This window comes from Cornus florida, unplaced genomic scaffold, assembly GCF_030987335.1.
Source record: "Cornus florida cultivar Cherokee Brave unplaced genomic scaffold, ASM3098733v1 CherokeeBrave_3.0.0_Hap2_Chr02, whole genome shotgun sequence".
NCBI lineage: Eukaryota > Viridiplantae > Streptophyta > Magnoliopsida > Cornales > Cornaceae > Cornus > Cornus florida.
The window spans coordinates 6901248-6928935 of NW_026775572.1; the positions used below are offsets into that span (position 1 = coordinate 6901248).

General features: G+C 36.3%; 2 protein-coding genes across 2 annotated transcripts; both read left to right on the forward strand.

Moving 5' to 3' along the window:
• The first annotated feature begins 483 nt into the window (after positions 1 to 483).
• On the forward strand, positions 484 to 12217 carry LOC132293360 (carotene epsilon-monooxygenase, chloroplastic). Its single transcript, XM_059790808.1, has 9 exons — positions 484 to 1177; positions 1973 to 2269; positions 2373 to 2570; positions 3758 to 3859; positions 4662 to 4802; positions 4896 to 5003; positions 10628 to 10710; positions 10865 to 11027; positions 11920 to 12217. The coding sequence occupies exons 1-9, from the start codon at positions 653 to 655 to the stop codon at positions 11986 to 11988; spliced, it is 1686 nt and encodes a 561-aa protein (XP_059646791.1). The 5' UTR covers positions 484 to 652; the 3' UTR covers positions 11989 to 12217.
• Positions 12218 to 14024: 1807 nt separating this feature from the next.
• On the forward strand, positions 14025 to 25709 carry LOC132293361 (uncharacterized). The gene is made up of 9 exons (XM_059790809.1): positions 14025 to 14464; positions 15091 to 15288; positions 15476 to 15598; positions 17048 to 17085; positions 17175 to 17343; positions 19874 to 23431; positions 23600 to 23722; positions 23874 to 24007; positions 25152 to 25709. The coding sequence occupies exons 1-9, from the start codon at positions 14381 to 14383 to the stop codon at positions 25384 to 25386; spliced, it is 4662 nt and encodes a 1553-aa protein (XP_059646792.1). The 5' UTR covers positions 14025 to 14380; the 3' UTR covers positions 25387 to 25709.
• The last annotated feature ends 1979 nt before the right edge of the window (positions 25710 to 27688 follow it).

Consider the following 27688-nt stretch of genomic DNA (forward strand, 5'->3'; position numbering starts at 1 on the left):
GAAAAAATTGTCAATCATGTGGTTTGAACTTTTTTTTGAATTGGCATGCATATATATTTTTTTTCCCGAGTAATCAATGAAATTTTTTCATGACATGAGTTATAAACAGTTTCCAAAGCGGTTATTTATTTTGCGATAAAAGAAATATTAATTATTAGATTGAAAAAAAATTTAGTTTTAAAAGTTAAATAAATTATTATTTTAAAAAATAAAAATTTACTTAAAATTTGATAATGGATTAACAATAAGATCAACCAATCCAGAAATTATTCAACAATTGCAATAAATAATTATCACTAGGTTTTTTCATCAACATATTGTGTGGGATCAACTATATAGACGGATGGGATCACATTATTATTAATATTTATTTTATTTTATTTTAAATATAGACTATGAGACTTATGACTCACGCGTTTTAGATGTTAATGAGATTTGTGACTCACACGTTATCTAAAACGTTTGAGTCACAAATTTAAAAGGCATCTAAAATGGGGTGGAGGTATCTAATCTTGAACACAATAACCAGAGATTACAGCACACCGCGCCGATGACTCAAAAAAGATAAAAACTATTCCAGTTATGGTGGAAGGAGAGAGAAACCCCCTTTTCAAGCTCAAGTAACTAAACCCTTCTTCAATCGTCGTCATCAATGCCTCCTTCACACACTCTCTCTTCTCTTTCTTCTCTCACAAACCCTTCCCACCACCACCACCTCCTCCTCCACAAACCCACAATTTCCTATCCAACCAATTCACCTCACACTCTCTCCATCAGATCCTCCATAGACAAACCCTCCACCACAAACAAAAAACCCACCGACACTAGTACCAAAACTAGCTCATGGGTCAGCCCAGACTGGCTCACCTCTCTAACTCGGTCCCTAACCATTGGGCAAGACGACGATTCAAACATACCCATTGCAAATGCCAAGCTAGAAGACGTCTCTGAGCTTCTGGGCGGTGCTCTTTTCCTTCCATTATTCAAGTGGATGAAAGAATATGGACCCATTTACCGCCTCGCCGCGGGGCCAAGGAATTTCGTGGTGGTCAGTGACCCTGCCATTGCCAAGCATGTGCTCAGAAATTATGGCAAGTATGCTAAGGGTCTTGTCGCGGAAGTCTCTGAATTCTTGTTTGGTTCAGGATTTGCCATTGCTGAAGGCCCGCTTTGGACGGTAATGGCGCCGGATTTTTGCCTTAATTGTCCAAATTAATGTTGTAAAGTTATGTATGTTTGGTATGGTAGATTAATTTTCTCTGTGGAATTCATTTTGCAATGTAATTGCAGCATTTTGTGATGTGTTGTAATTATGTATGTGTGTATTCTTTATTCTTTGAGGTCTCATAGAGCTGGAAAGATTTAGTATTTTGATTCTGTTTAGGTAGAATTGAACAGCAAATGAGTTTCAATCACTTCATTGTGATTATAAACCATTCACCATAAAAGATTGTTGTAAAATGGGGTCATTTGTAGAAACCACATTCATGTAATGGATGTTGATTGTTGATGAACAATTGAAAGAGTGCCATTTGACGAAACCATAAGATTGATGTCAATATTTTCAGATGTGGGTTAAGCTCCATTTAATTTGATGGCCTCGTTGTGGATGGAGCTTCCTCTTCAAGTGTTAATGTAAAAGTAAAGTTTAGAAATTCCATACAACATGGATTTCTTAAAATGTTGGATCTTTTGTTCTGTCTAAGCATGATTATTTGTAAAGCTTATTGCATATATATTGTTTGTAAAGCTTATTGCAAAGTTAGTTTTTGACAAGTTTGAGAATTGCTTTACCCAATTTAAGTAAATCTTGATTCGAACATTTTTGGAAATCCAGACTTAAAAAATGCTTGATGCTATTTAATTTCATTTCACAATCTTACAGTTTTGTGACGATTAATATTTGGAAACTAGGTGTGATGCATTCTTTTTCTACCATTTATTTGAGCATAGGAGTCTGATTTTTTTATAGGCGAGGCGCAGGGCTGTGGTTCCATCTCTCCACAAGAAGTACTTGTCCGTGATTGTTGATCGGGTGTTTTGCAAATGTGCTGAGAGATTGGTGGAGAAGCTCAAATCTGATGCGCTCAATGGCACAGCTGTAAACATGGAGGCAAAATTTTCTCAATTAACACTTGATGTTATAGGTCTAGCAGTGTTCAACTACAATTTTGATTCCCTTAATGGTGATAGTCCTGTTATAGATGCAGTTTACACTGCCCTGAAAGAGGCAGAGGCTCGTTCAACTGACCTTTTACCATATTGGAAGGCAGGTTCTTACTAGTACACCCTTCCTGCTCTTTCCCCCCCCTCCCCCCTCATCTTTTACATCATTTAATAGTAATGACTTGGCTCTTTTCTTCTTATTATAGATTAATGCTCTGTGTAAGATCATCCCACGGCAAATAAAAGCTGAAAAAGCAGTTACAGTGATCAGGCAAACTGTCGAAGAGCTCATTATAAAGTGCAAAGAAATTGTGGAAGCTGAAGGTGAACGGATTAATGAGGAGGAGTACTTAAATGAGGCAGATCCAAGTATCCTTCGTTTCTTGCTTGCTAGTAGAGAGGAGGTCAGTGGATGCTCCTTACTTTTATATCTTTAAAATGTTTGCTTGCAAAATACTGTGTGCTGACTTACATACCCAGAATGCACATATGTAAGAAGTTTAAGGTGGATAAGAATGTCAGACAATTTGTCCTGAAATTTGACACATATAGGCTGCTTGCAGGAATGTTAAGAATTTTTTATTTCCAGGATGGGTTGATTTTTTTTTTTTCCTTGGAATGAAACTCACACATCCAAATATGGGTTGATTTCTCTTTATGGAACATATACTCTGAGAGCATACAAATAGTTAAACTCGAAGAGTGGAGCTGATATGGAGATCTCCCAAATCACAATGTAGGAAATAATTGAGTATTATACCTGAGTTAATGAGTATTGTATAACTCCAATATATAATTAAGAGTGTTGTAATGAAATTAGAGTTGAAAGAAAGTTGTTAGTTTATTCAGCTTGAATGAGCCCATTTTTGGATTTTGGCTATTTGTGTTCGCATGTGTTATGTGTTTCGTATGTGCATAATCAATGTAAGAAAGAATATATGCAGCTTTATTTTAAATAGTATGTTTATCATATTTTAAGTCAAACTCTAATTCTTGCGACATTTTCTGGCTTCTTGATGTGGAAGCATAACATAAGTCATAAGGAAAAACTTCACTGTTCGTCTGTCTGAAATGTTGAGCGTTTGCATTTGTATATAATTTGGCAACCCAAAGCAACAATTTTTTTCCCTAAAGCTTTTTTCGGAAATATCTGCTTTACGTTTGGCTGTGCTTATCACATTCAAACTTAAGATCTCTGTGCATATCCCATCTTTCTCACCCAAATATAAGAATAATGGAATAAAATCCAGACAATTGATTACAGTATGAGCTTTGTGTTCAAGTTCTATCTTTTGGGCACTTTGAAGTTAAGCTTGTCAGTAGTAATGGTGTTCACAGTTTTGTAGTCCATGACATTTCCACCCATAGAGATGCATTTCTAGGCAGACAAACTTTTCAATCTAGCTTGTGTATATATTAACAAAATTATAATCTTTTGATCAATGAAGTTCTATTTTTCATAGAGTTTCTTCTCAGAAAAATGCGAATATCTCATTTTCTTTGAACATGAATAAATATCCAGGCTTCCATTTTATGTTATGGTTTGCTTCCTGGTTTCCACTTTCCAGTATGACAGTTCTCTTTGTTGTAGGTTTCAAGTGTACAATTACGAGATGATCTTTTGTCAATGTTAGTTGCGGGCCATGAGACCACTGGTTCAGTGTTGACTTGGACACTATATCTTCTAAGTAAGGTATTGTTATTATTGGCATGCATATCTTAAAATTTGAATTTTTCCTTTTTTTTTTTTTTTTTTTGGCAAATTGGCTTGCAGAACTGAAATCCATAACTTGTGAAATTTGGAAGATGAAACAGGGAAAATGACTCTTTTTTTGTTTTGCTTTTCTTTTCGTTTTTTTTTTTTTTTTTCTGGAAAAACTCTCAGATATTTTTAGCAAGTGAACCTCAACATTCTCGTCTCCTTGTTGTCTGTACCTTTAGTTTAAAACCTAAAACAGCTATAGAGCCAAAAAAGAAGCCATACTTATGGTTTAGCTGTGTGGGTCAAAAATGTATTTGATATTTCAAATGATAAGGAATTAATTATTGAGAGCATATATATACCTGGATAGAGTTGATGCTGAAAAAGGATTCGTATAGCTGATCTCAAGTACTCTGTAATTTAGGTTTGTCTAGTGATGAAAAACAAGTGTAGTCAAATTCGCCCAGTGCCATATGTCTGATCACACCATGGCTCATATGGCCTCGATAATGGTTCTTATGATTAATGCTAAAAGTATATATTTTATATATATAATAGTATACCATATTATTTTCAAATTGACAAATTCGTATCATGTTTACCCGTGTCTGTATCTATGCTTCTTAGTTGCTACCTTCTGCTCAACCCAAAGATGAATTCAGTTTCAATTCGTTATTACAAAATCATTATATATTAGAAAAGGCTCTTATGAAAGATTGATAAATTAGAAAGGGACATAGGATTGCATAAATCAGTTTTATTGAACATTTGTTGTTCCATCTTTTTCATGCAGGACCCCTCTTCTTTAATCAAAGCACAAGAAGAAGTTGACAGAGTTTTACAGGGAAGGCCTCCTGGCTATGAAGATATAAAGGATCTCAAGTTTCTGATGCGTTGTATTAATGAGTCAATGCGTCTCTACCCACATCCTCCTGTAGGTTATAATCTCTCTCTCTCTCTCTCCCCCCTCTTGTAAAGTGAATTCATGGTAATGGACTTTCTTCTTTCTGCTCACCAAAATTACCAGGTCTTGATAAGAAGAGCTCAAGTTGCTGATGTACTTCCTGGAAATTACAAGGTTAATGCTGGTCAAGATATAATGATTTCAGTGTATAATATTCATCATTCTCCACAGGTATCTCCATAATGTTTATATTGCAAAAAAGTATATTGGTTAATGTAATATCTCTAAACCGGGTTGCATTTGCTTTCTTCTGTGATTGGGCTGAAATTTAAATTGAAGTTTTAAAATTTGGTCCCTTTCCAGATGTCAATTTTCCACCATCATAAACTCATTAGGACTAAGTTAGCTTTCTTCATTGTTAGAATGTTTTTATATATATATATAAATGTTGGGTCATTATGTAATTACATTTAGTTAGTAGGCCCTTGTGTTATTTAGTTAACCTTGTATCCTCTATATAAGTCTACATAGGCTTATTAGGTTATGTGATGTATATGATATACACAGTTGCTGTAGCCATGATCTCTCTCTCTCTCTATCTCTCTCTCTCTCTTTTATCAGTTTGAACATGGTTTCAGAGCGGTACGAAACAATGGGAAACCTAAGATTGTAGTTGTGATTGCATCTGGGTTGTTCTTCTACAAATCGAAATCAAGATCGAAACCGATTTTGTTCTTCGTTGAAGATTTGGCCGCCGTTCTGTTCAGAGCCGGAGGTTTGAAGCTGTCGTTGTGTTCAGCGCTTCTTGTCCGTCGTTCTTATATCTGAAGCCTTTCGTTTTGCTGGCCGAGGCTTCCTTGGCTGTCGCAAGTTTGCAGAGGTTCCATCATTGTGATCCATCTCCTCTCCTTTGTTAGATCGTTTTTTTTTTGTTGGGTTGTCGTCACTGTTGCAAGGGCTAGGGTGTGTACTAGCCTTGTTTTTCCATTGCGAATCTCAGGTGCTGGAATTTCTTATCGGTGGCAGAGTTCTGGTTCTCGCCGGCGAGAATTGTGAAGGAGAAGGGTGGTGTTTGGTTGCAGGAGTGAACCTATTCCAACCCTGGTTTACTAAACCTGGGATAGCCCAGATCCGGCCGGTTGACCAGATCCGGCCCGTTTGACCAGATCCGGCCCGTTTTTCACATTCGGCACGTTTTCCCAGGTTCGGCCAGAATACATATTCTGCCATTTTTTTTTTTCTTTTTCTCTGTTTTTGCTGGGTTCATCATGGCTTCCAGTTCAAATTTGCTTTCTTCCACATCCCATCTTCATTCTCCTATGACTTCAGTTAAACTCAATGGGAAGAATTACATACTGTGGGCTAAATCTGTTGCAATTTTTCTCAAGGGTAGAGGTCTTGGTACTCATCTGACTAAAGGTAAACTCAAGGCCACTGATGCTTCTTTTGATACATAGGAAAAGGAAGATGCTCAGATCATCTCTGTGATGTTAAACAGTATTGAACTTCAAATCAGTTCAACCTTACTCTATTTGGACACTGCGAAGGAGATATGGGACAGATTGCAACAATTGTATTCTGGGACAGGTAATATCACTCGTGTTTATAAGCTCTGTAAGCAGTACTTCAGTCTTGAACAAGGTAATCACAGTATAGAAGAGTATTATTCCAAAGTTATGGGAGTCTGTGAGGAGCTGAATATGTATCATCCCATTACCACTGATGTTCGTAGTATGCAACAACAACGTGAGGACTTTAATGTTGTCCGTTTTCTTACTGGTTTGTCATCAGTCTATGAGTCTTTTCGTGCACAGATTATGGGCAGTCCCACACTTCCATCTCTTGCTGAAGTGTTTTCTCGACTTTAGCGTGCTACACTTGCCAGTGATACCTCAACTTTGAATACTTGGCAGAGTGGTGATCGTTCAACATTGGTAGTTTCAAAGAGTGACCATAGTGCTTACCGTGGCGGTCGTGGGGGACGCTCCACACGTGGTGGTCGTGATTCACGGAGAGGACGTGGCCGAGGCAGGGAATCACGAAAATGCACTCATTGTGGCCTTTCTAATCATACTGTGAATTTTTGTTGGGACCTTCATGGCAAACCATCTAGTTATGCAAATCAGGTTTCCTCCTCTCCGAATGATGTTGCTTCTGGATCTCACAATGTAGCTGAATCAGATATAGTCCCTGTTCCACGTGATGAGTATACTCAGTTTTTGTCTTATAAGCAAGCATCTAATTCATCTTCCACGGCTACTTTTGCCCAGTCAGGTACTGCACACACATGCCTATTGTCTTCCACTCGCAGTCCTTGGATCATAGACACTAGAGCATCCGATCATATGACTGGATGTTCTTCTCTTCTATCTAATTTTAATTCTGTACCTTCCTCTTAAAGTGTCACACTTGCTAATGGTTTCCATTATGGTTTCAGGTTTGGGGTCAACTCAACTTAGTGATTCCTTGTCTCTTTCTTCTGTTTTATATGTTCCTCAGTTTCCCTTTAATTTAATGTCTATCAGTAAGCTTACTAAATCACTCCAGTGTTCTGTTACATTTTATCCTACTTCTTGTGTGTTTAAGGATCTCAAGACGAAGAAGATGATTGGTATGGGACATGAAGCTGGTGGCTTATATTACTTTGATTTGGAACCTTATCCTGTGGCTCTTCAGTCTTCTTTGTCTCCATTCCAGTGGCACTGTCGGCTTGGTCACCCGTCATTTCAAGTTTTAAAGCGTCAAGTTCCTAGTCTTAGTCATTTAAAATTTTTGTCATGTGAAGTTTGTCAACTTAGTAAACACCATCGCGTGTCTTTCAAGTCCTTTTCATTTGGTTCATTCAGATGTATGGGGTCCAATAAAACATTCTTCAATCAATAAATTTCATTATTTTGTGACATTTGTGGATGATTATTCTCGCCTGACTTGGTTGTTTCTAATAAAAGATCGTTCCGAGTTATTTTTAATTTTTCAAAAATTTCGAAAAGAAATCAAAACTCATTTTGGATGCCCAATTCGTATTCTACGTTTTGATAATGCTAAGGAATATTCTGCAACCCCCCTTGATACATATCTTAGTGATAAAGGAATTATTCATCAAAATTCCTGTGTTTATACTCCTCAACAAAATGGAGTCGCAGAACGTAAGAATCGACATCTTTTAGAGGTAACCCGTGCTCTTTTCTTTCATATGCGTCTGCCTAAACGGTTTTGGGGTGATGCTGTTCTTACTGCGTGTCATCTTATTAACCGTATGCCTTCTTCTGTATTAGATGGCAAATCTCCATATTCTATTTTATTTCCTAATTCTCCCTTGTTTTCTCTTACTCCTAGAGTTTTTGGCTGTGTATGTTATGTCCACAATCTTGGTCCTGCTTTTGATAAACTGGACCCCCGTGCCACAAAGTGTGTATTTCTTGGCTACTCTCGTTCTCATAAAGGTTATCGCTGCTATAGTCCTGTTTCTCAACGGTACTTTGTTAGCGCGGATGTAACCTTTTGTGAGTCCATCCCATATTTTTCAGATCCTGATTCAATTCTTGATATCACTCCTGAGTCGCCTCTTCCTGCGGTTTCTCTTCCCTCACTGTCTCTTCAACCTAGATCTCCTTCGCCTGCCCCGTTACAGGTATACACTCGAAGACCAAAGCCATCTGCTGTCGTGCCACCTCCATCGTCTTTAGAGTCTTTGGATCCAACACCATCCACTGTGTCTGATTCCTTTCCTATTGCACTTTGTAAAGGTATTCGCTCGTGCGTCACTAATCATCCCATTGCTTATTATGTCTCTTATAATTCTTTATCGCCATCCTTCTCATGTTTTTCCTCTCAATTGTCTACTACATTTGTTCCTAAGACTGTGTAGGATGCTTTGTCTGATTCGGGCTGGAGGAAAGCAATGCAAGATGAAATGGATGTTTTGCATCAGAATGGCACGTGGAATCTTGTTCCATTATCTCCAGGTGCCAAACCTGTTAGTTGTCGCTGGGTATATACTGTGAAGTATCTTCCAGATGGGTCCGTTGCGCGTTTAAAGCACGTCTTGTTGCCAAAGGTTATACCTAAACTTATGGTATCGACTATGATGAGACGTTTGCCCCTGTTGCTAAGATTTCATTTATTCATGTTTTGATTTCTCTTGCTGCTAGTAGGCATTGGCCTCTGTTTCAGTTAGATGTTAAAAATGCCTTTTTGCATGGTGACTTGGCAGAAGAGGTTTATATGGAGCAACCACATGGGTTTGTTGCTCAGGGGGAGTATCTTCACACTGTTTGTCGCCTTAAAAAGGCCCTGTATGGATTGAAACAATCTCCACGGGCTTGGTTTGGAAAATTTTCTTAGGCGGCCTTAAAATTTGGTCTTAACAGATGTCAGACCAACCATTCGGTATTTCACTAGCGCATTAAAGCTGGCTTCATATTTCTTGTGGTGTATGTTGATGATATTGTGATCACAGGTGATGATTCTGAAGGCATTGCTAAGTTGAAGTTGTTTCTGCAATATCGATTCCACACTAAAGACTTGGGTAAACTTAGGTATTTCTTGGGTATTGAAGTTGCTAGATCTAAGAAGGGTATAAGTTTAGCCCAACGAAAATATGTGTTGGACTTATTAGAAGAAATAGGTATGTTGGGTGGTCGTCCAGTTGATGCTCCAATGGATTCAAATATAAAACTTGTGTCTTATGAGGGTGCTATTTAATGACCTAGGCAGATTTCGTCGTCTTGTTGGGAAATTAATTTATCTCACTATCACTCGACCTGATATTTCATATGCAGTTAGTGTTGTAAGTCAGTTCATGGGAGCCCCTAGAATGCCACATTGGATTGCTGTTCTTCGGATTATCCGATATCTTAAGCAAGCTCCAGGTTTTGGGTTACTATATAAATCAAATGGTCATCTTAGGGTGGAAGGTTTTACAGATGCCGACTGGGCTGGTTCTTCTTCAGACAGGAGATCTACTACAGGTTATTGTACATTTGTAGGAGGAAATCTTGTTACATGGCGAAGTAAAAAGCAAACGATAGTAGCTCGGTCTAATGCTGCTGAGTATAGGGCAATGGCTCATACCACTAGTGAGTTGACATGGATACAATATTTTCTAGAATAACTTGGGTTAACAGTTGAAGCTCCTACTCCATTGTTCTGTGATAATCAAGCACCAGTTCACATTGCATCAAATCCTGTGTTTCATGAGAGGACCAAACATATTGAAGTTGATTGTCACTTCATTCAAGAAAAAATATTACGTGGGAGCATCTCTACTCCATTCGTGAAGTCTGAAGATCAATTAGCTAATATGTTTACCAAGGCGCTGGGTCGTAACCGGTTAAGAATTATTTGTTACAAGCTGGGATTATTTGATATATATTCTCCAGCTTGAGGGGGAGTGTTAGAATGTTTTTTTATATATATATAGATGTTGGGTCATTATGTAATTACATTTAGTTAGTAGGCCCTTGTGTTATTTAGTTAACCTTGTATCCTTTATATAAGTCTACATAGGCTTATTAGGTTATGTGATGTATATGATATACACAGTTGCTGTAGCCATGATCTCTCTCTCCCTTTTATCAGTTTGAACATTCATAAACTGAACTTGCTGCATGAGCAATTAATTTGCTTTCACACAGCACGTCAAGATTGACATATTTGCAATATCTTTTACCACTAAGCTTTGAGCGGATTTAAATGCTACACAGAATTTATATGTCCATCTAGTTAATCTGTTTCCCTCAATGACTATAACTGAAAAAATAATAATAATAATTCTTTCCTCCTTTTTCTCGTCAACCACACTTGTAACTGTTATGTAAAATGTTTCATTCTGATATGTGATCTGAATATACGAGGTCTGGGAGAGAGCAGAAGAGTTTATGCCGGAAAGATTTGACTTGGAAGGCCCAATGCCTAATGAAACAAATACTGATTTTAGGTATTCATTTCCTTCAACTTTTTTTTAATCTCATTTCTGGAACTTGTGCATGTTTTGGGAAGTGAGTCCATTATTAATGCTTTGAGTTGGTGTATGCTGTTTAGCATCTGTTCAGAACTTTGAATTCTGGTTTTAAAATAATTATATAATGCAGATTCATCCCATTTAGTGGAGGACCTCGTAAATGTGTTGGTGATCAGTTTGCCTTGTTGGAAGCCATTGTTGCTCTCGCAATCTTTCTGCAGCACATGAATTTTGAGTTGGTTCCAGATCAGAATATTAACATGACAACTGGAGCCACTATTCACACAACAAATGTAATATCTCAATCTTATAAATCTTGGATTCAAACACATGCATGTATCTAAAAAAAAAATTAAATCTGAATAATTTGTAATTGCCAGTGTCACTGTCCTACAATAGGAACTGTGAAGGGGTTTCAGGTTAGTTTGCAGCAGCTTAAATAGGCATGTTGGTCACTTAAAAATGATAGGTGACCGTCAACATTGATTAAAATCTAAATTTAAATAACTTATAGTCTGTTTTGGCCCGCTTAAAAGAATGGTCTCGATCTCTAGCTCCTTCAAGATCTGTAGGGATTTAAATCTGAAAGAATGGATTTATTGTTTAGTCATTGTTTGTCGCTCTGGTAAACACTAGGACTGGTAGGCGCAAGGTCAAGGGTCTGAGTTTAGGAGCGGCCACTTTTACAACAAAAAAAGAAGCCAAGATTAGGTTTGTCTCCACTCTTTCCCTTCCATCACCCCACATGCATTGGGTAATTCAAAATGGGATTTATTATTGAATCAATGTAGATTTACTCCCATCATTAAAATCCATTTATGCACAAAAGCATCTGAAACTGTCAGAATGTGATACATGTATATCTGAATTAGTGTAAAAGCATAATCAAAATCTCATCTGAATTAGTTTAAAAGTCTGCTTCGTAGTTATGCATCAACCCTGGTTTCTAATTACAGTTTTAGCTTTTTTAGATGTTCTTGAATTTATATGCACGAGTTTATAGAGAATAAGGCGGTGTACTGCAAATAGAGGACAAATAAAAAAGTATATGTATAAATATATATTTGTTTTGAGAAGTTAAAAATAATTAAAAAAAGAAAAAAGAAAAAAGAAAAGAATATGAATAAATAGGATGGTACTTTCATATATTTCATGTTTTTCATTGAAAGTGTGCAATTGTTGCAGGGTCTATTCATGAAAGTGACCCTACGGCAAACTAAGTCAGCATTTTGTTCATCCTCATCTTCTAGGTAAGCTCGTGTAATAGTATATATTGTAAGTATTGACAAATTGTAATTGTAATATTCCATTGTGAAACATATGACTCATCAAGCTGCTGAGTTTTGTACATCATTTCAAAGGTGGCTACTTTTATTTTACGCCATGCATCGAAATGTGGCTACTTGTGCGGCTGGACAACAGAATTACTCAACGAGGACTAAATCTTATTTACAATTACAAAATACATTTTCTATTTTAATTCTATGTTTTTTCATTCCCTTAGCGACTCAAATGCATTAAAGGTTTCATTGGTTTTATATGAACCTATATTTCTAGATATGAATTTAAAAACACGGAAAGTGCAGGTGTATCAGTCGAGTATGTTTTACATGCCGATGAATGATTCATTTTGTTAAGAAGAACATATATGAACCTACATTTCATGTTCTAAAGAAGTCATTTTGTGGAAAATAATGTTAAATGTTGGGCATGTTTCCAATATACTCCTATTTGTAGTTATGTAGAAATATACATGAGCATGCTTCTTATTTCCATGTAATGTGTAAATCTAAGAACAATCTCTTTTTTTTTTAAACTTAGCATCTGCATTTGGTAAACCAGGTAGATCTAGAATTTGACAGATGCATTATTTAACATGTTATTGTCCGAACCTCCGGCCGTTATGCATGATTGTTAATAATGTTACTTAAATGTTAACCATAGTGGATATGTCGTTGGTGTTGGTTATTATTCTGGGAGTGGGTACAATCTCATCATGAAGAACTGTCATGAGGTTGAGGCACACCAAGCAAAGTGGGGACGAAGATGAGACACATACTTGTGGTGGTGGTGGTGACTCTCAATTCAGGGGCTAAGGGCAAGCATGATGACATGGCAGAGGAATACTAAAACTGAGCTTATCAGGATTTGGTATGAGTTGTGCTGTGTAGGCCAAGTACTTGCACTCACCGATTTAGTACTCCCAAATAGAATTTAACTCATAAATACATTTTCAGTGCAAAGCACCCATTTAGTACTCCCAAACAGAATTTAACCCATGAATACATTTTCAGTGCAAAGCACCCATTTAGTACTCCCAAACAGAATTTAACCCATGAATACATTGTTCTTTGCCGCACGTAAATAATAATAAAGTGAAAGAAGAAGAAGAAAAAAAAAATCGCTTGATTTGCTTAAGGATGTGAAAATAAAGTGTAGAGTGAAACAGAACCCTTTTCATAGAGGGCATGAAAATCATCCCTATAAATATAGAAATCAAGTGAAATTTTATTTATGCTATGTTTGAGGGTTCCCAATGTATTTTAAATTTGAGATTTAAGAAATTTTAATTCAAAATTTATACAAATTTTTTTCAAATTTCAAATCCAAGTGTGTGCCGCCACATAAATTTTGAATGTTGTTTGTTACATATAATGAAGATTTGACTAAAATCAAAAAAAGCGCGATTGAGAGAGAGCGATTTCACTGTTTCTTTTTAGAGTATCCTAATCCTAAATTTTTACCCACAAATATACAGCACGTCATTTTAAAACATGTAATATTATTTTAGGAACAAGTTTAAAATTTTGAACTTGTAAATACGAAACCGTTTTATATTTTCAGAAAAACTATAATATATATATATATATATATATATATATTATAGAATGTATCGCCCGGAGGCATGATATTCGTCGATGTCGTCGAGATGGTGGTTGTTGGTCTGACAGTCCCACCTTGATTTATATTAACATTAATACGTATGATTCCAAACAAGAAGAATTTATATGTATACAATAAATCCATATATTCATATCCCCCAAAGTGTATTTCTTTTGTTTGTTTGTAAACATCGTCGTTTTTGCTACCACGCGCCGTAACACCGCTAACACCCATGTCCTCGCGTAATGTCGAAACACTCCCATCGATGCATTGACCTCTACAGATTTGGAACAAATCAGGAATAGACACGTAGTGATTCGGGACACGTGTCTCTATAATAGAGCACGTTCCAATACTTTTGGCTGAAGCCATATGTAGATTATTTAACATATATGTATATATTTGACTATATGTACCTCACAACGGGCCGGCTGTTTCCGCTTTGGTATTGGGTGCACATGACACTTTCAATTCCATATTCTCTTTCTCTCTTTTCAACAGTTGAAAACAAAAAAAAAAAAGCCCAAGAATTTGAAAATAATATGACACCCTCGAGTACAATGACCAGCTAGCTAATCTCTCTCTCTCTCTCACACACACACAACGCACCTTGTTTCTGTCACTCAGTCCCATTGTCTCTGTCATTTCTATTCTCTTTCTAAAATTCTCTCTCTCTTCTCTGAGGTGGTAATGGTGTTGGTGAAACCACATTAATTTCAATATGCAAGAGTAATTACATTGGTGCAAGATCAAGTGAGAGACGATGTTCAGGTTACACAGGCAGACCAAGCCATCCAAATCAGGAGAGAGAATTGATTTCAAATTCTCCAATTTTCAAGCCAATAAGGTATCACTCAATGTCTTGACTTCTCTTTTCTATTATAATTTAATCTCCAATTATTGGTTCTATTATTGGAATCTAATTAATCGATTTCTTACCTTTAATGAAATAAGATTGTTTGTATGATTTTCTGACTCATTGCTAATTCTAATGATTTATTTCAGAAAAACAAGTATACACCTTTTTCTTGAATTTTGATGATCCTTAATGTTATTAACAATGTAACTTCAGATTAATACAAGACCACCATTTTGAAAATAGTACTGATGAAGGCTTCAACATGGACATAGTAACGTTTGTTCTACTTAGAACAATTTATGACAACTGTTGTTGTTGCTAAAATATGTGTAATGGAAACCATCAGTAGCTCTCTGGTCAATCTGATTTATTTTTCCATCGAAATTTTTGATTTTTTAGTACCATAAAGTCGCCGATGGAAGTCAGCAACCATTTTAAAGTCACCAATTATAGTTTACAAGACAATTATCACTATGCTAGAATGGTGTTAAACTTTTGTGTTGTGACGACTTATTTACATCTGATGCTTCCATTTCCCCTGATATATATACTTATCTATTTGTATTCAGTAATTCTTGCTCAAGTGTTTCTTGACTATGATGTTGTGATAATAGGTTCCGAAAGGATGGGACAAGCTTTTTGTGTCTATTATCAATGTAGAAACAGGGAAAACGATTGCAAAATCAAGTAAAGCACTAGTGCGGAATGGAATTTGTCAATGGGCGGAGACTTTGTCGGAATCTATCTGGATTTCACAAGATGATTCCTCAAAAGAGCTTGAAGAGTGTCTCTTCAAGCTTGTTGTTACCATGGTATGATGCCTACGCTGATTTATTTGTTGGCTTATCGTTATCATTGCTCTTGTCGTAGTAATTATTCCTGTCATCAACTCTGAGTGCTCAGCATTATTTATTTGATGGTTACCCCCCTTTATTTTCCTTACAATATTAAAGTTTGAGGATGACATAGGTCATATTGAAATGACTATATCTATTACAGGGATCAGCAAGATCCGGCATCCTTGGAGAGGCTATTGTGAATATGGCAGGCTATATGAGTTCAAGGAATTCTGTTCCAATTTTGTTGCCATTGAAGAAATGCAATCATGGGACAGTTTTACAAGTGAGTAATACACTTGTTTGATCCAACTTACATCTTTTTCCTTGTGTCTGCATTTCCCAAGGCCTCATAGATATTTGTAGTTTTTTTGGTACTAAAAAATAGAACTTGAAATCATATTATCAACATATGGCTCTTATGGACTTCAAGTTATAAATTATAGCTACTTATAGATAGTAGATATTTCTTAGTAAAGTTTCAAAGATAATTTCATTAAATGTAGCTGACATCAAACCTCACTCAAATTATCTGGAAATCTTGAACATTCCCCACCCAAATTTCGACTGATTATCAACTTCGTTTAAAGCATAGTCATTTGAATTTGGAGTAACTGAAGCACAAACCCATGGATTAACTTATTAGCATTGAAATCTAATTCACACTCCAATCCAAGTACACAAAAAAGTTAAAATAAGGTTTTTCAAATTTTGAAAAGCACCAGGCCAGGAGATATTTGAATTCTCTTTTGAGTAAATAGTTTTTCAGAAAAAACCTGCATCACCTAATTACTGCTGCTGACCATGCACAAGGAATTAGGCGATCCTATTTTGCTTTGTCAGATATCCTTTATTTTTGTTTTAATTCAATTACATGCAGATCATGCCAAAGCCATTGTAGTACTGTGGTTTAAGTGTTTGCATGGCATCTTAAAGGCAGGGATGGTGTTTTCTTTGGATTTTACTGTTGATAAACAAAGAAAATTACATGGTGAACATTCCTTTTGTGCAGTAAATTGTAGAGTACGCATTCTCCCTCGAGGCTAAAGGTTCATATTAACTATTTCTAGTTTTTCTGAAAGAGTTTGGAGAAAATTATTTGTAATGGTCAAAAAAAAATTCTCTAAAAATCTTAAATTCACAATTGAAAAAACAGAGCAATATTTCCCCTTGCTTGAGGATGTGGAAGTAACCGAACAACCACCACAGTCACATGCTATCTTAAAATTTCATTTCTTATGTTAGTGCTCCATTGAACGTTTGCAAACCCTAAAATACCGATGTCTACACCAACATTTGCTCAGCAGAAATAATGGTTAAGGTTTAGCCATTTGAATTTTTTGATAATGGGTTATCATATTCTACTGCAAATAATGAAGAACAAAATATGAAGTTCATGATAGGAGGGGGAAAAAAAGGTTCTGTTCTGAAGGACAATGTTAAGGGAGATCAGATTGATGCAGAAGGTTTTTTCTTTGATATTTTATTTTCCTTTATGCATGATAGGATCAATTCTTTTTAGAAATGTCTATATTATTTTCTCAGAGTAATTTTTGAGATGCTTGAAGTTAATACTCCAGATAGAAGAGATTCAAATATTTTTCTCTTTCCCTCCACCTCCTGAGTCAACTTGCATTGTCTCTGCTTTTACAAGTTTTGGAGCTACCAAAGTGAGAAGCCATCTAATCCGGACTACTTCCTCTAACATTGTTTTCCTTGTCCGTCTGATTTACAGGTTAAAATTCACTGCCTAACACCAAGAACAAAACTGAGGTTTATTATTTATGGTGGAATTTCATTGTTCTAATTTTGAGCTTTTATGTTTTGTTTAATTCTGAAGATTTGCTGCATATCTCATCCAGGGATGAAGAATCAAAAGACTCAATTTATCAAAAGGAGGATCAGAATGCAGCTTCTCAAGATGTGGATAGCAAGTCAAACGGGTCTGATAATTCATTTGCCAGGAGTGCTGGATCTTCATCAAGTAAAGATTTGGGCTCTACCTCACAACCAAGAGAAGTTGAGAGCAGGGTATGTTTACATTTTCAGTCACAATTTTCCAACTCAATTTTAAAAAAATTTTAAGTTTCAATTTTTTTTTCTTTGCGCATTCTTGATTTCATCATTCAATCGTTTTTCTCATAAAAAATTATCACATTTCATCAATTTCGCAGAAATTGTAATATAATATTTTCAGTCACAATTTTCCAACTCAATTTAAAAAAAATTTTAAGTTTCAATTTTTTTTTCTTTGCGCATTCTTGATTTCATCAGTCAATCGTTTTTCTCATAAAAAATTATCACATTTCATCAATTTCGCAGAAATTGTAATATAATATTTTCATTAAGCACCCAATGCTTGAAGCTTAAAGGTTGTCAATTTAGCAAAAATAAATTGAAACTTCTGTCAGAGTGCAATATCAAATACCAAGGTCTCACTCTTTCATATCTGTTATAGCATCATTTACATTTGGACTGTTCCTTTACAACTTAAGCTTTTGGCGCAATTGATTGTCTGACATGGTAACGATGTTTTAGTTCTGAGAGGTTTTGAGTTCAAGATTCTATGTTGGCAATTGTTCTCCATTAAATATTTTTTTTTCACTCATCGTTCTATCAGAGAGATGCACAAGAGTAGGTCACAGGAAAGGGAGGATGTAAGAATTTTGAAAGTGGTTGTCCAGAAGAAGTAAATGTTGATTGGGTGAAGGTTCAAAAGGAAGAAGCCTAGTAAGAATTCTATTTGCATTTCTCCTTCAAAAAACAATAGTGCAAGTAGGCGTCGAAGTATGGAAACTTCAAGTAGGTAAAAGGAGCCTGAAAATAAGTAAGAATGTTATGGGGTCCTATAAAACTGACGAGGTAAATGGGTTTGAGGTCCTCAATTTGGCCTCAATTATTCCAGATAGTAGCTTTTCTCCCCATCACTCTTCTTCGTCATCCCAATATAATAGGATAATACCTTTTAGCATTGATAGCCGAAGCTTGGGGTTTCAATTGATGGGGTCTCTCTCTTTATGCTAGGTTTCTTTTATCCTAGTCTAATGGGATGTGAGAGGCTTTTGTCTTGTGGGCTTCTAGCTTTGCTTTCTTTGGCATTCCACTTGAGCTGTGATTGTTTTGATATGTCCTTGAGTTTGCAGGTTTTATCTGCAGTCATGTTTGGGCTTTCTCTGTTTATCTTTCTTTTTCGGTAATGAAATTCATACCAAGAAAAGACAATATTGTCCACTACTATAGGCCATTTGAGCCACATGAACTTGAAAATTGAATCCTTTTGATACATAAGGTGGACCAAACCCACAATCCAATTGTTAAACTCCTAGGTGACAATCAGTTGCACCACAGACATGGTCCCAGGCTTAAAGACAGTATTTCTGTTGTACTTGCCTTCTGTGAGGGGCTCTTGCTCTGGTTGCTTTTGATGAGGATTTGTCCTGTAGGAATTTTTGAGTTGTAGTGCACACTCCTTCCACTTTCTTGAGAAGCTCTAGCAACCTGTCCATTCTTAGAATCACACTAATGCTACAGCTATTTTATTGGGTCTGGTTTATTCACATGGTTAAAAAGTTACGTGAACATTCAATTATGATCTCCACTCGTGGAACATATATGATGTATTGTTATTCTGTTTATTACCATTGAGCTTATATGATTTGTCCTCCATATTATAACAATAATGCTTTGTTTCTAAAATAATAGAAAATTCTTTGAAAACGGAAATCTACGAAAATGTGCATTAGATACTACTACAAAAATCTCAACATAGTTAAAGCTATATATATGTATATTTGTGAATGGGCTGCTAGGAACATTGGACAATTTATATTCATTTATGTGTTTTGACTTTTGAGTGTGGTTGTGTGTTGAGAACTATAGAGAGCTTTCTTCAATATGAAGTTGAAGTACACTTCCATTAAAAAAGGTAAACCTATTCTGCCTTAGCAACTAAAAAAGAAGACAAAAGATAAAGTAAAAATATGCTGCCATGATTTTATGACTCTACAGGTTTTTCTGCATAATTATGAAGTGAAAAGGGGTGTCTTTTTGCAAATTCCAACTTCTTATTAGACATTTGTTGACAGGTTGAACCCACATGTCTTTTACACCAATCATCATTGGGAAGACGTGTTGAATATGTTTAGCATTTGATAGCTCTTTAAAATTTCAGTTGCTTAGGTTAATCACAAGGCAGCGGTGTGCACTTCTAGGAGCACTAAAATACTCTATTGGGGAAAAAATAGTATGTAACTTCAGTTAATTTCTTCTCTTTTAACTTACAAGATGGTCCTTTTTAAAATTTTCACAGAAATCAATCAACGCATGCTGCATTTGAAAGCTTATGAACAGAAATACTGCTACAAGTCATGGTGGATCATGATGGAAAAATGATATTTAATAATGATGTTTACTAGTTTACTGAAAATGTTTGAGCAGAAATCATTTTTCTGATGTACTTTCCGCATACTGGATAGCTTTGCACAAACAGCTATTATACATCATATATTCTCTCTTTCTTTTGCTACCATATAACTAACATGGCCCCCCCACCTCACTGCAGGAAACAAGTTTCTCCGTATCTGGTTCACATCACAGTTTTAACTCTGCAGAGGATTCTCTAGGTAGGGGAAGTGTCTCCTCAGGAAACAATTTGAAAGTTGACAGGGGCAACCTGGCTGAAAGGCGAGATTCAACCAGCTTCCAGAATAGTTCACCTCATGGAGATTCTCCTGCCGATGATCATTCTCAGTCAAATCAATCATCATTTAATTCAAAGGTTACAGGTTCAGGAGATGATTCTCAGAACCATTGGCAAGAATTTGAGCAAAGTTCTTCACATGTTATTCCCTCATCATCTCTGAGAAATGCTGATTCCTCAAAAGACCTTCTGGAAGCTGCAGAAGATACAATTGATGAGCTTCGTGCAGAAGCTAAGATGTGGGAGAGACGTGCCCGGAAGATAATGCTTGATTTGGATATATTGAGAAAGGAATTCTCTGATCAGTCAAAGAAACATGCAAACCTAAATATGGAGCTTTCAGCAGCACATACAGAACGGGATGGCTTTAAAAAAGAAGTTGAGCAACTAAAACTAATATTGGAGGAATCAGTGGTGAAACAAACAGCCATGGAGGATTCAAAATTTCAATCAGAAGGTGCTGTCTGTATTCAGAAGGAATTGGTAAATGAGATGAAGTTTCAGCAAGAATCAAATGTTAATTTGGCTCTACAGTTGAAGAGGAGTCAAGAATCAAATATTGAGCTTCTTACCGTTCTTCAAGAACTAGAAGACACCATAGAAAAGCAGAAAGTTGAGATAGAGAATCTTTCAGTGCTGCAGTTGAAATTCAGTGATATGGAGCACTCTATCCAAGAAAATTTGGAGGAAAACAGAATCCTGTCACTCCAACTGCAACAGTTGCAGGAATCAGAGAACAAGTTGCACGTCAATGTGCGATTTCTTGAACAAGCCTTGGAGGACAAAAACAATGAGATAGAGAATGAACGTTCTCTGAATAACCAGGCCCTTCTGGATATCGAGACAGAATATAAGCGTAACTTATCTGCTAAAGAAGAAGAAATAGCCAGTTTGAAGGCAAATTTGAGCCAATCAGATGAGACAGGGTTCACTAACAGAAGAAGCGTTGTGGATCTGACAAGAGAAATTGAGACCTTGAAAGAAAAGATGGAGGAGCTGGAGAGTGATTGTAATGAGCTGACCAATGAAAACCTGGAGCTCTTATTCAAGCTTAAGGACTTGAAGAACAACTCAATGAGAGAATGCAAATCTTTTGATTCTTCATCCAGTGAGATTCAGGATAAATCTTCCACCAGTTCTGAGTCTGAGGTGTGCGACCTTAAGTCCCAAATTGATTTTCTGAAAGAGGGGCTCAAGAAGAGAGTGATCGAGGAGGACCAGCTTGCTGCTTTTGAGACGTCTAATGTATTCCATGATTTGGTAAAACAGCTTCAGATTGCTTTCTGTCATATCAAGAAACCATGGTATAGTATCTTTCCTAATCTAACTGACGAGTTTGAATCTGATCTAAATAATTTGGAGAACTTGAACAGTACATATATGACTGCTCCGAAACAATGGGCTGACTGCATCTTGAATTATTTTGCTAAGCTGAACAAATTATTGGAAGTAAGGATACATGAGTGTGAAGAAATTCTTAAATGTAGTGAAGTTGATGTTGCAGATGCTCAAAAGAAGCTGGAAGATTACATTTTGAAAGAAAACAATTTTCATCTTTCCATTCAAGAACTTGAGAGTTCAAAGATAGAGCTAGAAGCTAATCTGACCAATCTCAGGAAGGAAATGGCCGAAAAAAGATCTGAGACAGAGAAACTTGAGCCCGATTTGCTGTCAAAGGAAAAGGAAATTAACTTTCTTAGACAGTGTCAGAAAGAACTAGAAGCTCAGATTTCTGTTCTTCATGAAGAAAAGAACCAGCTGGAAGAAAACAAGGAAATTCTGCAGAGGGAAAGTAACATCACGTCAAAATGCTTGGATGATTTGCGAAATGATTTAATGGTTCTTAGCACTAGTGTGGATTCCCATGTTTCAGCTAACAATATTCTTGAAAGGAAATCTTCAGACCTAGAAAGTGCAAAATGTGAATTAGAGCTCCATTTATTGGAGCTGGAAGAAGAAAACGTGCAGTTATTGGAACGCATATCTGACTTAGAAGCTCAACTGAGGTGTATGACGGACGAGAGGGAGTCTGCTCGAGTAGAACTGGAGAATTCCAAATCTGCTGCTATAAGTCTCCAAAGTGATATCAGAAAATTGGAAATTGAGATGGAGACACAAAAATTGGATCTCGAACATAAGTTGCAGGATATGCAAAATCAATGGTCAGAAACTCTAGAGGAGCGTGAATATCTGAAAATAAAATTTCAGAAATTAGTAGCATCTGCTGAGAGTCTTTCTGAAGAATGCAACACTCTTCAGAAATCAAATAGAGAATTGGAGAATGAAAAATTGGAATTGCATGAGTGTTGTACACATTTAGAGGCTGAACTGAGGGAATCACGAAAGAGTTTTTCTGATTGCTCTAAACAAGTTGAAGATTTAGAAGGAAGATTTTCTTTCATGCTTGAAGATTTTGCTTCAAAAGAGAGTAGCCTAACTTCAGAATTAAATGGACTTCTTCATGAAAACATGGAACAAAAGGAGAAACTTGTTCTGGGAGAAAATCTATTTAATAAGATGTACTTGGAAAAGTCAACTGAAGTTGAGAACCTTCAGAGGGAGGTAGAAAACCTCACCAAGCAAATATCTGCTACTCATGATGAAAGAGAGAGATTAGCCTCTGAAGCTATTCATGAAGTATCAAGTTTACTTGTTGATAAAGCGAAACTGGAATCTGATCTTCAAGAAGTTCAATGTAAAGTTATGTTGATTGACAGTGAACTTGGTACAGTCCGGATGGAATCGGATCTAAAGGTACAGGGTTTGATGGTTGAGCTTGCTGCTTCCAATCAAAGCCGTGAAATACTTGTGGCTGACCACGAGAAAATGTTGAAGTTGTTAGGAAATTACAGGTCAAGTGAAGAGAAACTTAAGACAGCTTTGAATGATCTTGAACTAAAGCTTACTGTTTCTGAATATGAACGCCAACAACTCATTGAAGAAACTGCCAATTTGAAGGTTCAGTTGCAAAAAGTAGCACAACTTCAGGATGAAATTTTGGCTTTAAAGAATGAGCTCAATGCATCTAGTATTGAAAAGGAAAAATTGGAAGCTTCTTTGAGTTCGCTATTTGGAGATTGTGAAGAATTGAAGGCTGAAAAGATCTCTATCTTGGATAAAGTTTCTAGCTTGCAGAATGCCATGTCCGAGTTGGAGGACTGCAAACGCAAGAGAGTTTCCTTAGAAGAAAAGCTTCTACAGATGAAGGGTGATTTAGAAGCAAAAGAGGCCCTGTGCTCTCAGGATGCTGAGCTGAAAAATGAGCTTAGCCGAATCAAGAAATCAAACAAGCAATTTCAGCAGAATATAGAGAAACTTCAGGAAGAGAAGGATGAATGCCTGAAAAGAGCTCAAGCGCTTGAGCAGGAGCTGAAGTTGCTGGAGGAGAAACAGGATCGAAGCAAGTCCAGGAGTAAAAAGGTCGGTGTCTTTCTCCTTCTTCTTCTTCTTCTTCTTCTTCTTCTTCTTCTTCTTCTTGTGGGGAGGGGAGGGGGTAGAAAAGAATATGTGGAATTTATTAGTTGGATGTTAATAATAAATGCCAACAGGAGTAGAAATTTAGATTTTAATTTGAATTACGATTAACAGGTTGAGATGGTGAAGAGCAACAATCATCGTGACAACAGAAATAAGCCATTTACGAAATCTGATCAAACACAAGAACTTCAAACAGGTCAAAAGAATTCCTACAGCGACCGACATAAAAGAAAGGTGACATTTGTTTCTTACTCTTTGTTACTTTTTTCCCTCCAGAGCTAATGATACAATTATTTACACTATTTAATGAAAACATATTTCCAATTTGTATTTCTCATTTTGTATTCCGCTCTTGTTCTTCATTTTTCTTGTTCTTTCATTTTAGGGTGACAAGTATAGTAACCATGATGGAAGTCCTAATGCTGTTGAAGTGGATCATGTAGCAAAGATACAGGTGCTTGAGAATGAGCTTTCTGAGGCTTTAGAGGCAAATAACAAGTATAAAATTCAGCTTCAGAGGTGGGTACAAAAGGAATTTATTTTGGATTCCAAACAAATAATTTGATCATAATTATTTATACTTAGTACCCTTCTTGCATGCTTGAATTTGTTGATAAGATAAACCTTCATTGAATTATCAACAAAAGCCTTTCCAATTTTTTATATTTATGCTTTATGATACCTATAATCAAGCTAGCAACATGTATGTAAGGTCTCTGAGCATGATCACTTTTGTAATTTGAACAACAATAGATGATCAAAACAATAAGAGACAATTGATTTTTTTGTCGCAAACTGCAAAGTGCTTCTATTTTCTTCATCACACAAAACTTGGAACAACACTCTGTAAGGATTTATTTATTTCCTTGTTCTGAATGGGTTGACTGAAAGACTAGAGGAGTCTAATAGTAAATAATGTACAATTAATTATAAATGTTAACAATTTATACTATGACGACATTTTGCTACTAAATACAAAAACAAATAAAAAATGTTCTTTACGTAGCTGCTCTTTTGTTAAAAGAACTAGCTTGTAAGCAACTGGAACTGTAATTGTTGCCCTTGATATAACATTTTAAAAAAATTATTACTGGCTACTGGTTAGGCTGAGTTTTGCATTTTGCTCAGTGAAGCTACTGGAACGAAACCAATTAAGCTGAAACAGGGCAATCTAATCTGTTACAGCTATCATGATTATTTCCCACAATGTGCAAATTAATCCCCAGTCATAAAACAATTTGCCTGAGTAATCTTTATCCCTTTTTCCCCACATTTCAAACAGGAATCAGAAACATTAAAAAAATAAAATAAAAAAAATAATCAATTTAATGAAATAAATATGTAATTATTTGAGAATCATTCTTCTAAAGGATGTCGACAAGCATGAAGATGCAAGTTTAAATCTTAATGCAGTAGTTTTGTGAAAAATTATATCAAATGTTACATCTGCCTTTAATCTTTCCCTCCTAGCAATCTGTCTAGGTGGGACATACTGGGTAATGCATTTTATTCTTCCAAAGGATTACAGCGTAAGCATGCATTGTGTACTGACAGTAATGATCTTATTACACCAAACGTAATTTGATTTGCTGATGAGAAAACCCTATTTTTCATTGATGTTGTCCACAGTTGACTTAAAAACGGAGTTTCTGTTTCTCTACAGATTTTTGTCCGAGGAGCGAAACCTTCATGCAGGTACCCCCAAGAAATCCACAGCTGAAGGTGAAGTAGTGGCTAAAGAAAGATTTGAACGGACAAAGTCATCTCTGGAGTCAGAGTTAAGAGACCTTCGTGAGCGTTACTTCAACATGAGTCTCAAATATGCTGAAGTAGAGGCTCAGCGTGAGGATCTTGTGATGAAGCTCAGAGAAAAGAATGGAAAGAGGTGGTTCTCATGAATCAATGGCCTTTCCAAGTGAGTTTTTTCTATATATATATATATATATATATATCTCAGGTAGATTCATCCACGAATGTATTCATTATATCAAAAAGTTTCTATACATATTCATGTTTGAGAATAAATAATTGTGGGATGTGGGTAATAAATTTGATAGGCGACAGGGAAGGCTAATTGTATGTAATGGAAACCTTAAGCTTCGGCTTATAGAATGTGAGCCCATGCCAGATAGCAATATGTACCATATAAATAGAAGAATAATGCAATTTTTCAACTTTTTCTCTGAATTATGGGTGATCATTCTAATAACAACTATCAGAATTTATGAGGAAAAGTGGAAAGTTGAGCATTCCTGGACCCAAAAACCTCGTCTAATTACACAGAGGATATCAATCTTCATGCTTTTGTGTTACTGATGTTCTGACTTTTGAGTCTTTGGCTGGTAAAAAAGATGTGTTTGTGTAAAAAGGATAAGAAGAAAGATCAATTATACTAGCATTGTATACCATTTGTGGACAATCAATAAGTAAACTGCCCAAATGCTCGGATTGGTTTGAAAAGAACTTTTGGTCAGGCCTTGGATGTTGTAGTCGCAAGTGTTCGAGTTGATTGTCAGTCATGAGTATGATTGGTGCAAAGTTAGAGTTTAGTTCACTATATATAGGCACAAGGAATAGAACATTGGCTTGACATGGGCACGTCATGGCACTGAAGCATTATTTTTGGTGCTTAGATGACAAAAGTCATTAGTTTCACCCCACTGGAATAACCGAGCATTCATGGAAGAGCTAGCCATATTAGGCTTTGAGTAGAGATATCTGTACGAGTCATTGCTTAGTAATGATGATAGGTGAATACTCCGAGAGAAAGAGAAGAAGAAATTCTCTTATTGCATATTTAGAAATTGTACATAAACAATACATAAATAGGAAAATTTGGAGGCTACGTACCAGCTACTCAATTTCCTAAATTGATGGAATAAAACAAGCAACAAATAAATAGGAATTAAATTAGGAAAGTCAACACACAAAGAATCAAATCAACATTAAATAGGAAAAACAATCAGCCAGCATTTACACCCTAAGATTAGGGTGCCAGCTATTCATGGATAAATCCATGTCTCCACTACGTATTGAGAAAAAAGAAAGAATTCTCAACACTCCCCCTCAAGCTGGAGCATAGATGTCGATCATGCCCAGCTTGGCTCCTAATTTTTCGAAATTCAATCTCGGTAGGCCCTTTGTCAAGATATCAGCAGTTTGGCTATTTGTAGGAACAAATGTCATACAGATTGTTCCTTCTTCAATTTTCTCTTTGATAAAATGACGATCTACTTCCACATGCTTTGTTTGATCGTGATGAACAAGGTTATGAGCTATACTGATCGCAGCCTTATTATCACAGTACAGCTTCATAGGTAGATTTGCTTCAATTTTTAATTCTTGTAATAATAACTTTAACCACAATAATTCACAAATACCTTGAGCCATAGCTCTAAATTCAGCCTCTGCACTGCTTCTAGCAACAACTGCTTGCTTTTTACTTCGCCAAGTTACTAGGTTTCCCCAAACAAACGTACAGTGACCAGTAGTGGACCTTCTATCTATAATTGAACCTGCCTAATCAGCATCTGTGTATGCCTCAATTTTCTTCTCTTCATGTTTTCCAAAAAATAGGCCTTTACCAGGAGTTCTTTTGAGGTACTTGGGGATTCTGTACACGGCTTCTAAGTGATCCTTTCCAGGAGAATGCATGAATTGACTGACTGCACTAACTGCGAAGGCTATGTCTAGACGTGTGTGAGACAAATAGATCAGCTTTCCAACCAATCGCTGATACATGCTTTTATCCATAGGAGTTCCACCTTCTGTCAGTCCTAGCTTTTGATTAGGATCCATCGGAGTGTCAGCAGGTTTACAGCCAAGCATACCTGTCTCCTTTAGTAAATCCAGAGTGTATTTTCGCTGTGAGACTGAGATTCCTTTGCTGGTTCTTGCAACTTCCATGCCCAAAAAATATTTTAAGAAACCAAGATCTTTAATCTCGAATTCATTAGCTAGAGTCTTCTTCAATAGTTCCATTTCTTCAAGATCATTACCTGTGAGGATTATATTATCAACATAAACAATTAATATTGTGACTTTCCCTTCACGAGATTGTTTATAGAATAAAGTATGATTTGCTTGAGTTTGACTATATCCATGGCTGCGAATTGCTTTAGTGAATTTTTCAAACCAAGCACGTGGTGATTGTTTCAACCCATAAAGGGATTTCCTCAGTCTGCATACTTTCCCAGATTC

Excerpts from the sequence above, each read along its gene's own strand:
- LOC132293361 (XM_059790809.1), top strand. The coding sequence starts at position 14,381 with ATGTTCAGGTTACACAGGCAGACCAAGCCATCCAAATCAGGAGAGAGA. Across the intron at positions 17,086-17,174 it reads ACACCAAGAACAAAACTGAG|GGATGAAGAATCAAAAGACT; the intron begins GTTTATTATTTA and ends TATCTCATCCAG. Across the intron at positions 23,432-23,599 it reads GCAAGTCCAGGAGTAAAAAG|GTTGAGATGGTGAAGAGCAA; the intron begins GTCGGTGTCTTT and ends TACGATTAACAG.
- LOC132293360 (XM_059790808.1), top strand. The coding sequence starts at position 653 with ATGCCTCCTTCACACACTCTCTCTTCTCTTTCTTCTCTCACAAACCCT. Across the intron at positions 3,860-4,661 it reads CACTATATCTTCTAAGTAAG|GACCCCTCTTCTTTAATCAA; the intron begins GTATTGTTATTA and ends TTTTTCATGCAG. Across the intron at positions 10,711-10,864 it reads GAAACAAATACTGATTTTAG|ATTCATCCCATTTAGTGGAG; the intron begins GTATTCATTTCC and ends TATATAATGCAG.